At 42.9% G+C, this 18,237-nt stretch overlaps 1 protein-coding gene and 1 long non-coding RNA gene across 16 annotated transcripts in view; one reads left to right on the top strand and one right to left on the bottom strand.

Moving 5' to 3' along the window:
- TCF7 (transcription factor 7) overlaps nt 1-17,118 on the top strand; it is a 116,714-nt gene extending 99,596 nt beyond the window's left edge. For 4 of the 15 annotated variants that reach the window (XM_081893753.1, XM_081893750.1, XM_081893743.1 and 1 more), the window contains 4 exons: nt 2,992-3,084; nt 7,921-7,969; nt 9,582-9,654; nt 11,973-17,118. In XM_081893753.1, coding sequence (XP_081749879.1) covers nt 2,992-3,084; nt 7,921-7,969; nt 9,582-9,654; nt 11,973-12,291 — 534 coding nt within the window. In that variant the 3' untranslated portion in view covers nt 12,292-17,118. Of the gene's footprint in view, nt 1-2,991; nt 3,085-7,920; nt 10,834-11,949 lie in introns of those variants that run through there. The other 11 variants (XM_081893752.1, XM_081893751.1, XM_081893749.1 and 8 more) reach the window with 9 other exon arrangements.
- On the bottom strand, nt 6,019-7,927 carry LOC309360158. Its single transcript, XR_014163939.1, has 2 exons — nt 7,194-7,927; nt 6,019-6,826 (listed from the first exon to the last, which is right to left on the bottom strand). It is a non-coding gene; the product is annotated as an uncharacterized lncRNA (long non-coding RNA).
- Nucleotides 17,119-18,237: the final 1,119 nt, after the last annotated feature.

Consider the following 18,237-nt stretch of genomic DNA (forward strand, 5'->3'; position numbering starts at 1 on the left):
CTCCCCTGTGTGCATGCATAGGATTGCCACCTTGTACTCAGGTTTCTTGAGCAAGTTGCTGTGTTGCTGAGATTTGCCACTTTATCTTCTGTGGCTTTGGAGAGCTGCTTTGCTCCAGCGGCAAAACATCAGCGAATGCCCGTTTTGCAATGGCACCCATGGCAATTTCTCAAACATATATTGGAGAATCCACAGCCATAACAAGGTTGAGGGACCCCGAGTTACAGTATTTAACCTGGAAGGACTGAGTGTTCTGCCTCAGACCAACAAGACCAGTGATGTGGGCTGGCTTAATATAAGGAAATCAGTTCGTGAAAGTGACTGCCTGACGTCTGGGCACTGCATGTTTCCCTCCCCTGTCAAATGAACAGTCCATCGGAAGGCTTAGGAGTAGACTAGGCCCAGGCCCAAATGTGATTATGCTGGAAGCCAGGAAGCAGCTGCTTTGGGAATCTCTCTGCCACCCTGCCCACACTGACTGTTAAGCTCTATCCCTGAAGGGAGGAGAAGGAAGAATTTAGGTCAGCTTGCTGTCATATGACTTGTCAGGCAGGAAATGAAATTCACTCCCACACTTAGGAGCTTTTCTACCTTTACGCAGAGTACAAGGAGTTGTATTTAAACGTTTGCAGGTCTAAAACAGCAACCCCACCAGCAGCTATGACTCCCAAGCCAGCTTTGTTCACGAAGCTTGTGATGGCAACTCATGAGAAAGCAAAGGATGACACATAGTCAGTGAATGAACCAATGAAAGGACTGAGGGGCGTTTCTTTAATAATTGCTGAGGAAAACAACAGATACGCGCAAAGGAGCCAACTATTTGCCCCAAAGTTGATGGACATTGCCATTCAAGTAGTGTGTGTGCACCACATCATGTGATTGATTGATTGATTGATTGATTGATTGATTTTATTATATACCGCCTTTCATCGTAAGATCTCAGGGCAGTTCACAGAATAAAATACAGGATAAATAGCAAGTAAATAAGTAAAACAAACAGCAAAATATTAACCCCCACTTCCCACAGGCACTTTTTAAAGGCTGTAGAATATTAATCGGCCAAAGGCACTTACCTGTTTTTCTCATGTATTTTATTCAAGTTGACACCCCTGGACATAGGGGTGAAATAACGAGTTGCGTCTAACTCTGTCCATGTGCAAATTGAACAGACTTCTGCATGTGTAACAAAACTTCACCTTCATTTCCTTCCCCCTGCAGCCCTCTACACACCCTCAAATTGGTTCTGTAACCCATGGGGATGTTCCAGCCAGATTTTGAGGGTTCATAGGGGGCTGCAGGGGGGAAGAGAGGAAGACAAAGTTCAGCGGCATTAGCAGACATCTGCTCATGCGACGTTGGATTCCGCTCACTGAAAACGCCAGCCTAGATGTCTTAAGTCTTTTGCAAAAAGGCTTCCTTAATTAATGCATGGTCTCTTCCTCTTGTGTTGCTATGGATACTTTTCTAATACCCTTTCCTAATAGCTCTCCATTGACGCAGGTGGCGCTGTGGGTTAAAGCCTCAGCGCCTAGGACTTGCCGATCGAAAGGTCGGCGGTTCGAATCCCTGCGGCGGGGTGCGCTCCCGCTGCTTGGTCCCAGCGCCTGCCAACCTAGCAGTTCGAAAGCACCTCCGGGTGCAAGTAGATAAATAGGGACCGCTTACCAGCGGGAAGGTAAACAGCATTTCCGTGTGCGGCTCTGGCTCGCCAGAGCAGCGATGTCACGCTGGCCACGTGACCCGGAAGTGTCTCCGGACAGCGCTGGCCCCTGGCCTCTTAAGTGAGATGGGCGCACAACCCCAGAGTCTGTCAAGACTGGCCCGTACGGGCAGGGGTACCTTTACCTTTTACCTTTATTTGAAGACATTTCTGTTAGGCTGCTGCTTTGTGTTTTGTTTTGTTTTGTGTGTGTGTTTTTAAGTAAAGAAATATTAAAGTCCCAAAATGTAGAGTTTTATTAAGAACAAATATAAGGGCATCATTTCCCAGTACTCTTTCTATATGTTATTAAAAAGTGATGTTCACTAAAAGGGTTGGTCAGCAGAAGACTTTCCAAGTCTTCTGGAGATAAAACCTGATGGAAAATGTGCCAAGCCCAGCAGAGGGTGGGGGAATCAGCATGGACTCACAATCCACAGGGAGATCCTGCACATGAACTGCAGCTGTGCATGGCCACACTCAATCCAATTTAAATATAAAGAGCAGGTTTCCCCTAGGAAAGGAGTGGGGCAAGGGGGAAACCGCTCCAACCTGTGCTTTCTAGGCATGGGACAAGTGGGAGTGTGGATGAGCCCTTAGTGTGTTGATGCCTCCTTCACCTCCTTCTAGAATGGGGGCAGGGAGTGACATTGAGGAGGCTGCAGGGGAAATCAGCAAAAATTCTACTTTTCCATTAGCAAAAGCTTCTGCTGGATCAAAAGCCCTTCCCAGAAGTGCACCATTGGATGTGGCCCACTTGAGGTTTGGTGTGTGTTTTGGCCCCTCCTAAGTGCCTGGCGTGCTCTGGTCCATGGGGTCACGAAGAGTCGGACACGACTAAATGACTCAACAACAACAAAGTATCTGCAGGATTTTCAAGAGGTGCTTCATGGTGTGTGAAGACTAAGCAGGGGTGACCTGCTAGCTGGCTACAACTATTCTGTCTGTAAACCCACAGTACTGTTACTATTTTTTACAACAGATGTGACCCAAAATAGTAGATACCAACGGTTAAAAAAAGAAAATAAATGTATGTCTGTGTCCTCCCTCCAAAGCCTTCAAAATTCATCTGCCATTTTGTGACTCGAGGCGCTTATAGTTTCCAAGGTTCCTTTTCAGCTGCATAAATGGCTTGTTTCAATTAGCCGGGTTGGGGTGCTGTTCTCTGTATAGGCTCTCTGCTAGGTTGTTTTTCTGTCTGCTTCTCCTGATGTGCTTTGTGTACGTATTTGGTGCATTGTTTCAGTGCTCCCCGCAGCTGCTCTTTTAACGCTTTCCCCCTTGCTCTTCAGTCTTCTTCAGGCTCTTCGTCCCGTGATCACACAAAGTTTAACTCAGGGCCCCTGGAATTCAGCAGCACCTCGGGGCCGGTTTCTGCGGCAAGGGTAAGCGAATTCTGCAGCGAATGTCCTTCTGCATTACGGCAGTGAGAGTCTGTAACCATCTGCCACTCATGCATCCACCTAACCCAGCGTTGGCTGCAGAATTCCAGGAGCCCTGAGCTTTTCCATGGCCATAGAATTGCTCATTGGCTGTGGAATTTGTTGAGTTGAAGGGGAACAATCAGTGGGCTATGTGTGCTCGTGGCAAGCTTGTGCATCAGTGAAGCGAGTGGACGCTTCATGACAGCACTTTCCTTTTTTTAGGCAAATAGGTCGTTAATGTCTCATCAGCTTCAAAAACAAAACCATTGCCCTTGGGAGCATGGTTTCGGGAAAACCCTTGCACAGAACTGAACAAATAAATTGAGGGTTTGCAGGTTGGACAGTGTGGCTTTCCTTTAAAAGCAGTAAAAACAATGCATCCATGACCTGGAACATATTGGCCTTGCACATGGTCAAAGGTGACCACCAAGAAATACATTTTTTTGGGGAGTGGCAATTTCATTTTGAACACAATCGGCCTTCTGAGCTCAGTCAGCCAGTTACAAATCCACTGAGTGGTAGCATAGTCAGGACCGCATTTTACCAGCTTCTTTACAAGAATATCATGGGGCACCTTGTCAAATGCCTTGCTGAAATCAAGGTAGGCTACATCCACTGCGTACCCTTCATCTACTGCAAATGCTGTGGACATTATTTTATTTAAATTTGAATCGGATGTAGCAAAGTAGACAAAGGATGGGTTGTTTGCATCCCACAAGGAAACAATGCAGACTCTACTGATTTGATGTGTCATCGCACAAATATATATATTTAATAACAATGGAGTTGCTCTTTCTGGATCCAACCAACAAAGGTCCATCTGGTCCAGCAGACAGAGCCTTCCAGGAAACCCACAAGCAAGGCATGAAGGTAGTGCCCGTCCCCTTGTTTGTCCCCAGTATCTGGTAATGATCATGGGTTGTGAAGGTTTGTGTGTCTTGCACATACATATTGCCTCTCTTAAGATACTACTGTCCATGCCAGGATTTTGTCTTACCTGTGGCTTTTGCTAGTCAGCTTGTGCGCTAAGGTGACAGCCCATGCATTCTAACCCCCTTCCTTAACTGAATTCCATTCCTACGTGGCATGTACATGGATAAGCCACCTTGGCTTTTTGCCTCAGCCAAACTGAAAGGGAGGAAGCCTTAAGGGGCTCTCCAGAAGTCTATCCATAGGTCTTCTGCCTTCCCCCATCCTAGTAAATTATTCAGGCTGCCAGAGTCATGCATGTTTTGTAGCCCATCCTATCCCCAGGGAGAGCAATAGTAAACAGAGCAACTGTTGTGTTAATCCAAAAAGGCTAATGGGAGAGGCTGGTACTGGTTCCCCTCTCGCCTACTGGTAGTTGATGCTTTCTAGTGGAAGCAGCTGGTAAAGCAGCTAGAAATCTGGCTTTTGGTTCTTCTTGGTAACTGGTGGCAGGAGGACCTGAGATTTTCTTAGGGGAAGGGTCATGGCAGAGCACCTTCTTTGAATGCAGGCGGTCCCAGATTCAATCCCTGGCAACTCTAGGTAGGGCTGGGAGAGACCGCCTGTCTCAAATCCTGCAGAGCTGCTGAGTCAGTGCAGACCGTCTGACTCAGTACTGTATAAGGCAGCTTCCTACGTTCCCACAGGAGAAATAGCTTGATGTGCCGTCTTCCTTGACTGCAGCCAACAGTCAAGGCCTCCTTAAGCCTGTTATTTGGTGCAGGACATCAAGCTCTGACTTGGCTTTTTATCTTCCGCTTTTCCTGCGCAAAGAATGAGGGGCGCAATTTGCAATAGAGAAGCTCTGGAAGGAGGAAGGTATTTAACTTTCCACTAGTCTGTTTTCCTCTGCAACTCAGCAAGCTGCTTTTGCCCTGTCCAGTGTTTCTGCTGCAAACAGAAATGGGAGAAAGCAGCTGCTGCTAAGGGGCAGCTGAAGAAGATAGCTGGCAAGGAAGGGAAGGGTGAAGTGCTCTTCTCCTGCCCAAAGCTCCTCTGTTGCAAATGGTGCCCTCTAGCCCAGTTTGCAGAGGAGAAGCAGCTGTTGGGCTTTCAGGTTAGAGCACAATGTGCCGTACCGTCTTTAGAACTCGAGGCCAGTGGAGGAGCACATAAAAAAATCAAATGCAAGTAGAAAGCTCGTACATCAGAGAGAACACTTGGCTAGAACCTTGTTCCTTGTCATGCTAGCTTTCCATGTGCCGCAACATTTGATGTAGGGAAGCATTCAGATATGCAAAACCCCACGGCCATTCCAATGGGAAATGTCCATAAGGATACCACCACTAGCTGTCTTAGAATGTTGGAGTTGATTTTTCAGCATTGGAGAGGCAGTCCAAAAACTGTATGTGGCAACTCAAGACAGTTTCTCAAAACCATACGCATGGATTTAAAACATGTTTCCATCTTACAGCTGACACTGGCACAGAGCTTGTAAGAGAGTAACTGCCACCAGCATTATGTTTTAATTGTAGTGTTGGGCAGCTGCGTAATAATGTAGGCCTCCCAATGCAAGCAAAATCAATACTATGTGGAGAGGAGTGTAAGGAAAGACAATCTGGTTTGATTTTGCCTGCTTTCATCAGCGAAGTGGTTTTTGTGCCTCGCTAATGACAAACATGTTTAAACACTGTTTGAACTTAAAATGGAAAAGGCTTTGTTGTGCTCCATGTTTGCAATCTCGTCTCTGGAAGTGAAAACAAAAAAGCTGCAGTCCTCAACATGTTTACAACAACGAGTGTGTCCTCTTGAGGGACTTCCTTCTGAATGAAATAGGACTGGGACTGGGCTGCCCAAGCTTGCAAATACTATGCACTCTTCAAGCTGCTAGTGAGTGCAGTTTCTGTACCCAAGAAAAATCTGAGGCTAGCATGCAGACATCACAAATGCTGGTGCAAGAAAGATGTGAATAACGAAAAACAGACCTTAGGTTTATCTCACTTTTATTTGTAATAGTTACTTTGACATTATTCTTCATTCAAGGAAAGTTGCTTTGGTGACCAAAGCTCATTTTTAACTATGATGTTCCATGTGCTGTTCCTGAAATACGGTCCAATTTCTCCCCCCGCTTAAAATACATTTTAAAGAGACCTTTTTCATTGAGAAAGTAACTGTGTGCAGGCTGCAAGCCTGCTGAAAATGAGATCACTGTCCACTTTATTCCACCCATGCACAGCAACCTTTTGCTGGAAATACCTTCCTTCGTGTATGCACAGAATGCAGCTGGTCTTTGTTCAGATGGCTGGTGTGTGTGCATAAAGAAAGTTAGGTTTGCTCCTTAACCCAGGTCATTGCACTGTGGTGGCAGCACACTTTTTCTGACACTTTGGGACACAGGAAGGACTGTGGCACAATCCTCATCTATGAGCTCAATATATCTTAGCTGTGGGGAAGAGTGGCAGTCTTTCCGGTATTTCAAAATGTAAGCCAGAGACAATCTATGTGCAGGTAGGCATGAAAAGGGGACTGGATTCATACCAATTTGTTCCAGCTATGGCCAGGGACCATAATATCTGAGAGAAGTATTTTATCAGAGACAATGAACAAGAGTGCAGTTTGGGATTTGTGTGTGTGTGTGTGTGTGTGTGTGTGTGTGTGTGTGTGTGTACTGTAAAGGATGGCATAAAAATTTAATGAATAAACTACCAGTATGGTGGGGCAGTGCCATTTATGAGGAGGGTCCCTGGCCTCCCCATGCTCTCTATTTTGACCTCTTTTTATATTTGCAATCTGCCTTTATAAGGTAAAGGTAAAGGTACCCCTGCCCGTACGGGCCAGTCGTGTCCGACTCTGGGGTTGCGCGCCCATCTCGCTTAAGAGGCCGGGGGCCAGCGCTGTCCGAAGACACTTCTGGGTCACATGGCCAGCGTGACAAGCTGCATCTGGCAAGCCAGCGCAGCCATTTACCTTCCCGCTAGTAAGCGGTCCCTATTTATCTACTTGCACCCGGAGGTGCTTTCGAACTGCTAGGTTGGCAGACGCTGGGACCGAGCAACTGGAGCACACCCCGCCGCGGGGATTCAAACCGCCGACCTGACGATCGGCAAGTCCTAGGTGCTGGGGTTTTACCCACAGCGCCACCCACGTCCCTACAAATCTGCCTTTAGCATATGTTAATTTCAGCCACAGCATAAAGCACATGAATTGTTGATGTAAAAAGTAGCCATAATAAATAGCTAACCAGTCTTGGGGGGGTGGGGAGAGTTCCCAAGTAACATCCAATACTAACTGATGTTGGGAAGGGTGGGTGTATGTATGTGTACACACAGAGAGAGGTTTCTTGCTTTTAACTGTAATTGTAGCTTTTCCTTCTTTTACATCTATAGGTCCCAGGGGCTCCTCTCCCAAATCAGCTAAAGTGTTGCATGCAAGATGTAGGTCTGGAAATGGCAGACTGTCCAAAGCTCTACCAAGCTGGTGCCACTCAGCCAGCTGGGCAGAATACTGCAGTATGAGTTAATGAGGGGTTACTTCTGAATTAAGAATTCAAAGCAATAGGTGGATCCATCTCATTTGTGGTTTTCTTTCAGTGTGAGGAAGCATTTGTGTAAAGATGATGTACCTTTTAAACATGTTCCTGACTGCCTGTAGAGCATATTTTGACCACTAGGGGGAGGGTGCTACCTGCAATTGCCAATTGCACACCATACAAGGGGTCTAGATTAGCAAGAATCCATGGTGATCAGAAATGAAGCAGGCAGTTTGGAAGGGATGAAAGTAGGAGCCTTGGCCACAACCCCTTATTCCCTCTGGAAAGATATGCCTGTATTTGTTCACTTATGATTTGTGTTCTCCCCCCCCCCCTTTTCTCTCTCTCTTTGATTCTAGGGGAAAAAGAAAAGACGAACAAGAGAAAAACAGCAAGACTCCAACTCAGGTAAATCCACTGGTGCAAACTCCGGTACATTATCTGGTAACCAACGCTTTGTTTATGTTGGTAGGGGATTAGTTGAGGCAGCTGAACAATAGCTATAATCTCCCTTTGGATTTGCATCTGTGGCTTAATGTGACTGGGGTAATCCATATCTATGCTAATACTACCTCCATTTCATCTGTAGACTGGGTTGCTATCTGTGCTTATAAACTTTAATCTGTGTTTCATTTTCATATGAGACCTAACTGCTATTTCTTCTAGCTTTGCTGCTATCTGCAATTGTCTCTCCTGTCTGCTCTCCTCTGACATTCGCCTCAGAGAAAAGGAATACTATTCAGCTCATTCCTAGTTGCATTTTGACACATCAAATTTAGCCCCCTCCTCTTGCCATTAACTTTTGTAGTTGTTACCGTTGTAGTTTCCCAGTCACCTAGTTCTCTGCAAAGATGCAGAAAGCAAAAGGTCTTTAAAATGCAGTACAGTAGCAAATTCTTAACCTGTTATCCAAGAAGGGATAAACTAGATTTCTAGGGCAGGCAGAATCCTAACCCACAGAGTCTTACACATCATATCTTTGGGTGCTATCAGGCTAAAACATCTCATCAGCGCAAGCATTTCCACTTGTGAAATACAAGCCCCCACCCCCATGCACACTCTCCCCAAATCTGCTCCATAGGATTGAGGGGAACTCCTAGAACAAAGTTAGGGGGAGCACAGAGTGGGAGAAAGACCAACTGCACAAGCAGTGCTTTGGATAGAAGAGATGGTAAGGGAACAGCTAGCTACAGATAGAACAGGTGAGGTCCCTGTGGACTAGAGGTGGGCAAATGTTGGCCCCCATCTTCAAAAAGTGGAAAAAAGAAGGAAACTACTAACCAGTCAACTTGACATACCAGGAATGTCCTAGAACAGATAATTTAACAGTCTGTGAGCACTTAGAAAAGGATGCGGGGATTACTAAGACCCAGCATGGATTTCTCAAAAGCAAGTCATGCAATACTAATCTTTTTTCTTTTTTTTTTAAATGGAGTTACAAGCTTGGTGGATAAGGGGAATGCTGTGGAAACAGCGTATCTTGATTTCAGCAAGGCTTTTGACTAAGTCCCCCATGATATTCTTGCGGGGAAGCCGGTAAGATGTGGGTTGGGTGAGGTAGCTGTTAGGTGGATTTGTAGCTGGTTGATTGACCGAACCCAAAGAGTTCTCACTCATGGTTCCTCATCATTCTGGGAAAAGATGACAAGTGGGGTGCTGCACTTGTCCTGGGCTTGTTGATGTTCAACATCTTTATAAATGACTTGGATGAAGGAATAGAGGGGTTGTTTGTCAAATTTGCAAATGACACCAAACTTGGAGGGGTAGCTAATGCCACTGTTCTCCCAGTCACTGCATACTTGGCCTTCCCGTGTGAGGTTAGTTTTGGTATTTGCCTAAACCTGCTTTGTTTCCTGAAGAGATGCTGCTTCCAGCAGAAACTGGGTTGATGTGGCCTGTTTAGTTTTGTCTCCAGCTGCTAAATTGATGCTGCATCTTTTCTTCTTCCTCTTCCTCCTGCTCTTGCTGCTGTTTGTGCCTCTGCCTTGCCCATTCTCCACCACGCATGCTCCTTCCTCAGATCCTGCTTCTCCTAAGAAATGCAGAGCTCGCTTTGGTCTCAACCAACAAATGGACTGGTGTGGACCGTGCAGGTGTGTATTGGATATCTTTGCTTTCTAAGCTTGTTGCTTACCATGCAGGTTGTTCTTTGCTGTGCAATTTTTATTTTTCATGCCCCTTTTCTGCAGCTGCCCTTGCCCCTAACACTACTAATGGCGCTCCTTATGGCCTGCCTAGGTTTTCCATGGATTTCAACTGTTTATGAGTTGTTTATGAGTGATGCTTCTAAAAGCTTTCTACTTCTGAGATGGGAAAGTACAATGACGGGGGGGGGGGGTCTTAACCATGCAATCCTATGTATGTTTACTCAGAAGCAAGTTTCTTCCAGTGCAGACAGATGTCTCAGGTTTTTTTTACATAACAGGAAGGGTGAAAGTTGGCATTCATTTCTCCCTTGTAGCATGGACTCCACGTACCTTCACACTTGCAAGATCTTCCTTTATGGGTATCACACTGGTTAGGTCTGGATGACCACATAGCCAGGAATCTGGAGTTGGGAATTTCCTGCACTGGCTGGCGGAGGTTTAGATTAGATCACCTGTTGAGATGCTTTCCAATATTGTGGTTTTCGGCCCTTCAAAATAAGTTTTTCTAGATTTATGAATCACAAGGTCCAAAAACCTGCTCTCAACAACCTTCCCATGTGCCTTTGTGCCATCACCATCATCCATTTTCTCTCATTAAAGGGTGGAGTCCTGTTCTCTTTATCAGGAGACTTCAGTGAAGAGAAAATTGGTTGTCTGAAGTGGGCCAGTATAGAAGGGGCATTGCAGCCACTGTGTAGCCAGTTCTTTGCTGTTCACACCTCCCCACAGAACACAGCATTTGTTACAGGACGAACTGGTAGTCTCCAGCCACTATCTGATAAAAGTTGGTGATCCAGTTATTCTCATTAGCCATTAAGTGGCTTGTCATCTTTTACTAGCAGGCTGTGTATTGAATTTCAGCCTAAAATTATGCAAAGCAATTTAAAAGGTCAACTCACAAGACTAGACTTATGATTCCCACCCAGCAGCATAACTAATGCCAGTCTTAATAGCTTTCCTTTCAAAATGCAAGAAAATGATTTGCATTAATTAATAAACACTCCCTTTGCTTTTGTGCAGCACTGATTAGTCCAGAAGCAAATGAGCTGGGGCCTTCCTTACACCACCAGCAGAGTATTAGGGTCAAGGGGGACATATTCCTTATATATGTTGTAACCTAGCCAGATGGGCGGGTATAAATAATAAAATTATTATTAATAGTTATTTGCAGGCCATGGCCACCTCTGTGCAAGTCTGCTATATTTTATTCATATAGCAGACCACAGGGTAGCTGGTGATAGGGAAGACAGGTTTGGAGTATGGGATATACCTGCACCAATGGGCCTAGTTTGAGGGCTTCTATGCAACAGGGAACAGAAAGCAGGGCTCTCTGCACACATATGACACCTGCTGTTGGCTGGTCTCATAATATTTGGTTGCTGGTTTTAGTACCTAGGCTAACTGATCTGTGGTGTGTACATACACATGCATGCACAGAGAGACTTTTTTTCACATTATCACGCTGCTGCTCCACCCTAGAGATATGTAGAACTGCAACAATTGCTAAGAGTGATTTGTGACTTCATCATCTATGCAAATATTCTGTCAAGAGATGGAGTGGGGTAAATACACAAAAATCAATAGCATTTATTCCTTCCCATTCATATTCCTTGACCCCCCCCATACATTTTACTTAATTTCCCCTCTCCCCAGTTCTGTCATTGTCTTTGAGGGCCACATCCCTTTGGGAAGGTCATTCTGGAACAACCATTTGACCCATCTTTCTAACAAAGCAGCACACTATTTCATGCAAGCAAGCTAAGAAGCTGATGTGCGCAGTAGCTTTCCAACTTCTTCAGTCATGGAAAATCCTCACGCTGCATTCACATGGCATTTTGCAAGTGATGGCAAATACAGTTGATCACACCAAACTTTTCATATCTGCAATTTTTCCATTTCTTTGCTGCTACTCGTAAGCAGAACGCTTAGAACCTGCTGATCTCCCTTTACAAGTATGCTGATGCCACAGAAGACTAATCTGCTTCCACTTTTGTCCACTCTGAAACAGGCTGCAGCACCATAGTTACACTGCCACCCAGTGGTAAACACTGCAAATTGTCGGTGTATTTTAGAAAAATGCTTCTGATGCAAGAGTGTGCAGCAGAGAGCTGACAAGAATAAACATGTATTTCCCACCACTCATCCAGCCTTTTCTGTGTGCTGCAGAGAAATGACTGTAATGACTGCTGTCACTCTATCATTTTAAGAATATGACCCTGTAAATTCACCCTTTATTTACAGATAACTCTCTTCACTGTTCTTAGGAGGAAAAAGAAGTGCATTCGGTACCTACAAGGAGAAGGACGCTGTGCCAGCCCAGTTTCTTCCGATGGAAGTGCTATAGATTCCCCTCCCTCCCCCTTGGATGTGCTGCAGTGCATATCCACTGCTTTTACTTCAGACAAGCTTGCTGCCCCAGCCGATTTCACACACCAAAACCAAGCCAGTCCTTTCCCTGCATCTACGTGTATCAAAACTGCTACAAGCACATCAGGACTCACTTCTAAATGCTCAGCAGTGTCTCAAACATCTGTAGCACCCAGCGAATCCTCAGGGTACAGTGTCCTATCAATAGGAACGTAGTACTCATGCAGCAGTGACCAGCAAGGCCGGCAAATTCATCAGGCACTTTTATGAGTGGTTTCACTACCTGTAGAAGCTGCCAGAGACAAGCCTACCATGCCATCAAATGGCAGTCTCAAAATCAGGAAAAAGCTGTCAATTGGAAAACATTGGAGCACTGAAAGTGCTTTTTATAATGTAAGTAAGGACACACGGTGTCTCTCTTCAGAAGTAGGAACAAGGACATAAAACTCCGTTCTGGTCAGTAACTTGAGAATTTCTTTGTCTACCAAACCAGCTAAAACTGAAATAGGACACCCAGATTTTTAAAAGTAGCTAAGAGGTGCTAAATGTTAGGCATTCTTTTCTTTCTTACCGTTCAAAGATTTGCATTTCAATCATAGTCCTCTTGTAGATATGACACAGGTATGCCAAAGCAGCTGAAAGAACAGCGTGGTTTTGTTTTACACAAGCCTAGTTGCTTGATAGGGGCAATGTAAAGTAGCTGACCTGTCTGGCATGAGAATATATGGAATAAATTATGATGCCTCATCTTGTGAGGGGAAATGTTGATTCCAGGTGAAAGTATTCTGAATACATTTTGGAGGAGATACCCACTGCTTGAAAACGAATATATCAAATGATAAAACTTCAAAGGAGCCAGTGCATGCTTCCTTTAACTGTCAAGTATTATTTTGTCACTACCTTTAAACAATAAGTTACAATTCTTCTATTACCCCATTTCCATTCATTATATACACACACTCTGGAAAACAGGGATCTTTCTGCAGGGTTTTTAGTTTTGTTTCTGTACAAACTTAGTGTGCATTTATTATGGCCATGCTTTGCTTTTATCACAGGCATCTTTCACTTTCTAAACAATAATGTTGTACTTTTGAACATCTCCCTAACAGCATATTGTAGCTTTTGTAAATTACAGCAATGGATTGCAGCTGCAAAAAAGAAAAAAGGCATTCTACTGCATTCCAAACAAAAAACTAAAATATTTTCTGCTATGACACTGAGCTCTGCAATGTGCATTAGTTACGTAAAATTCATAAATGCTTATTTTGCATGATTTACTCTGTATCTGCTAGTCATTGGGACAGGCCAAGGAGTGATAAAAGGCACTGAAAAGCTAGACACATACAGCATCACTATAAATTTTACTAAGCACATTTTTTATTTTCCAAAAGCTTACCCAGACTAAGCCACCCCACATTGTTAAGCTTTTGCTGACAGCCATTAAGGACTAGAAAAGTATGCAGGGTTCCTGATATTGCTGAATTTTCTCACTCTGTACTAAACACTGTTACACAGATCATGGAATATATTACAAATTTAGCAATGTAAGCCCTGCTTGTTAGAAATAGTATGCGATACAATTTCTGTCAGAGCCGTAAAACCTAAGCCTAGTCCCATTCCATTAGTTGCTCAAACACCTCAGCCTATTGTGCAATCTTTATTTTTAAAAATGATATTTGGGGGCTATGTGCTCCCTGCCGACATTGCATTCCCAGTGCTAAGGCAAAGATGGCTGCTTATTAGCCCTATGGTCAAGCAACAACCTGTGCGTTATTTTTCTTGGAGGACCCAAACACACACAGAATGCCATGTGTATTAAAATACTGCAGAAAGGAATAGTGGCCTCTTGGAGAAAGGATAGGAAAATGCATATTATGGAATCGCTAAAATTTGCAGGTGGTGTTATTCTCTCACTGTGCAATGAGTCCTATGTCCTTCACAGTTATACTTCAGCAAGTTTTAATATAAACCCACTTGTATACAAGGGGCATGCAAGCACCTAATTCAGTGTGTGGACACAAAGTTGAACCACACAAGAGATGCTCCATTCAACTCAAAAGCATCAAATGAAGCTGAAAAGGTATGTAGCCTCAGGCAGGAGTGACAAATATAATGCAAGCAAACCACTCATGTTCACTTTTCCTCCTGTAACACCACTTCTCTAGCCTGACCAAACTGGCACAATTACTGAAATCATGGGCAGAAAGTTGCCAAAACAATTTAACCATTTGGTAAAACTGAATCCAAACATAAAAGATTTCTTGCCAAAATAAACGACTTCCAGATACTGAACATATGGGCCAGATTCAACTAACTAGTCCCACTAGCGGAAGTCTACACTGAGAATTCAACTAGCGTAATGGTGACATATGGGAGTAGTGCTAGGATTACAGCCTTAAAAACCTAGGTCACATGAGTCATATTCACATTAACCTCACTAAAATACTGTTGTTCCCATTTTTTTTTAGCAAGCCTGTCTTTCCTGTTTGAAAAAAGTGCGCACTAACACAACCAGGAAGTCTCTTCTTTTCACCTGCATCATTTTGAACACAAAGCACAGTATTGCAATTATTGCAGCGGTATAATCAGAATGCAGCGTTTTAATATCCAATCTATTTTTGTATTTAAAGCAAATACGTAAAGGCCTAAACTATTTTTCTAAATATTGGAATAAGCTCTACAGTATATAAAGCTTGTTTGCACTAGTATCCCCCCTCCCTTTTTAACAGTATTTTTTTTTTTTTTTTGCAGTATTCCAAAACCTATTCCTAGACAATCTTTAAAAATGTTGCTTAATTGTAGTGGAACTTTGCAAGCACAAGTACACTGGCACAAAGAGGCACACATCTAAAAAGCCCTTGTGTGTTATGTGGTAATCTGGACATGTTCCATTTATATCACTGAAATATTCTTGATTTCCTCCCATCTCTGCACCCTGAATTAATTTCACTCTCAACTTTTCTGAGATCAATATAGTATGTATATGAGAGTATATTTTCTGGTTAAATATTTATATACCACACACAATCATGATTTCTTATTTTTTAAAAATGTCAAGTTTTTTCCTGTTATTTTTCCTGTTATATACAAAATATGCGCACATCACTGCCCTTACTGTACTGGCAAAGCCTTTCCTCTTGTACATACGTGCATGCGAATACACACACAACATATGCTAAAATCATCATTAGTTAAAAGGTGGTATGTTCCTACCAAACTAATAAAGGAGAAACTGTGAAATCTAAGGCCCAAATCTAGGTAGCAGCCACATTACACTCAGTTGTATTACTTGAAGAAAAAAAGTTACTTGAAAATATGATTTTGCAGCAAAGGCACAAAATCTCAAACGGTTTGCAATATGGGGGAGTCATATTTGGGGGAGTCCTCTTATCCCTGAGAAAAAGGTGTGTCATCCTTATCTAGTAAAAAGATGTGTGAACCTCATGAGGCATCTGTTACCATGAGCTTTTTAATCAGTGAAAAAGCTGGACAGGCTTTTCCTCCAATATCTCTAAGAGAATGTATCAGAAAATTTAAATATATTTTATTAATACAGTGGCTGCAGCAGATAACCACGTTGGGATTATTTTCAATGGTCCCTCCAATTCAAAACAGTGTTTGCTTCTCCAACTTTGGGGAAAATATATCCAAAATTTTGCTTTGGAAACAAATTTAAGATAGGTGATATTCTACCAATGCAAAAGGATTTACCAGTTTGCAACTGCAGTCAGTGCAATTTTCTTGTAAGAAACTTTCTTTTGTACACGTAATAAATACTCTACACTTGTCCTGAATTTTCCCCACAACATGGCAGGGAAGTGGTAGAGAAGATATATGTGAAAGGCCAGCTAGCAATTTGATATTAGAAATATATTCAACAATACATACCTCAGATTTAGACTTAAATTTGGTGTGGATTGAGGAGTGCACCCCTGCTGAAACACATTGACAATTCCATTTTTCATTCAGCTGCAAACAGCATACATATTTCAAGCCTTCATCATATGCTAGTCCTTTTCTTTTTTTCATAAAACAAATACAAATAAATACATTTAATGTAAGTTATTGTGTCCCAGTTTGGGGAGTGGTTCAACAATGGCATTTTCTATGTTTTTAACGGTTCTCATTTTTATATGTAAGCTGCCTTGAGCCCTGTCAGGAAAAGGTCTATAAAGAAATATATCAGAAGGAGGAAGGGTAGATTGGATTTCATATTCCTTGCATTGCTTTCATTCATGCAACCTGAGAACTGAATGAAAGATAGCAGTAGGGAAGATAGTCCTATCTCACAAGTCAATTTAAGGACTGTGCAAAAGAACTAGTGCCCCATTTCTCTCCTTCCAGAAAAAAATCTGTCCCATCTACTCTGAAATTCTGTGTAGTCCCCTTGCCTATGCAACAACAGCCCAAGCAGATTTGCATCTCAGTATACGTACAGATTCAGAGCCATTAGGTGTACATAGCTACTTAAATAAAAATGGAGCTGAATGTGTTGATAAGCATGCAGATTAACATTTATGAAACTAGGAACAACTGCATTGTTTTTAGCAACTGTTTACAATGATGGATTACCAAAAGACACAAATTATCCATATCCCATACAGCAAGTAACAGATTCCCAAAAAAGTCACTTAAATGCCAAAAAGTAGATCTTTAGAAATGCTATATGAAGTCTTATGTGTCAATACAATTTATGTTTTTTTGTAATGAAAGCTTTACCCTTCATGTTTTACTCTTGAGTCTATAATTCATATATGACAATTTCAGTTCTTTAATCACATATTTGATTTCCTAAAGCCTGTTTGAATGTACAAGTCATGGAAAGACCACTTCAACAAATCATTTAAAACCACTGTATGTATGTAGCAGGAAAAAAATTCTGCAGCAGCTCTCTCAGCTATCATCTGTTGTAATTTTTTTTTTTTTACTTTGAGCTTGTATTTTTTGGCTTATGTTCAAGATTTGTTTATGGCTTTATAAATAAAGTAATCTACCAGATTGCCCATTCAAAAACAGGCAACTGGAGACTATAATTCTACAAAATGGACTGTTATGTGCTTCCTTGCCTGGTATACCTTCTCTATCTTGCCCAGATGTATCACTGCTCTCTAAATATGGGATGCAGACTGAGTAAAGAAAGTCAGACTACAACGATGCAGGGTCTCGTTAAGGGGGCAAACACACAATTGCTTAGCAATGGTGATGTTGACCTTTTTCAGCAATAGTAATTAAGAATTGCATCCAACTAAGTCATTGCATGAGTGGAACCTCTCCTCCCTGTCGCCACACATGCCCTTCAAACTGTCTCTGGGGGAGCACAGAGACGTTCTTTTGCACAAGTGGAAATTGTTCTACCCATGCAATGAGTTAGCTGAATTAAACTCCTGGAACTTAATTTAAAACACAGTATGCTAAGACGAGATGGCTGGACAGTGTTCTCGAAGCTACCAGCATGAGTCTAACCAAACTGCGGGAGGCAGTGGAAGACAGGAGTGCCTGGCGTGCTCTGGTCCATGGGGTCACAAAGAGTCGGACATGACTAAACAACAACAACAACATGCTAAGGCATGATCTTTAAGAGCAATATGTGCTAACAGCCACAATCCAAAGTCCACAAAATAATAATGTTAAACACACCTCTTATGACCAAAGTTGCAACTATTTTAATGTGACTATTTCACAGTACTCACCTTCTCAGGTTAAGCTAGAAAATAAACACCTCACACTTCTCTTTCTCAAAGTGCAGGCTACCCGGCATATTCAGAACTGTGCCCTTCTAGCCTTGCAGAATGTTTTCAGCAGGCAGTATACCAAATAGATCATCTTCAGTCAACAGCAAGTAGACATTTTTCTACTTTAAATATCACAAGAGTACAAAGGGTATCCTTTAGCCTGCTGGAGCAAATTTATTGTTTGCTCCATAACCATCCGAAAGTACTTCGCATGGCCAGGCTTTTAGATGCTCTCTAACCCACACTGGCATCAAATTTCTTCACAACCAAAGAGAAGGCGGCAACACTAACTGGAACTAGAAACACTGAAAATGTCTGGCTTAATCCCACTCTCTGCACAACAGAGTCCTTTAGAGGTTAAAGGGAGATGCTGCCAACATGTCAAAGGCAGGTTTTCTATCATCTTACCTTCTTGACTCTCTGGTTAGTC

The sequence above is a fragment of the Podarcis melisellensis genome, assembly GCF_964234715.1.
Source record: "Podarcis melisellensis genome assembly, chromosome: 2".
Lineage (NCBI taxonomy): Eukaryota > Metazoa > Chordata > Lepidosauria > Squamata > Lacertidae > Podarcis > Podarcis melisellensis.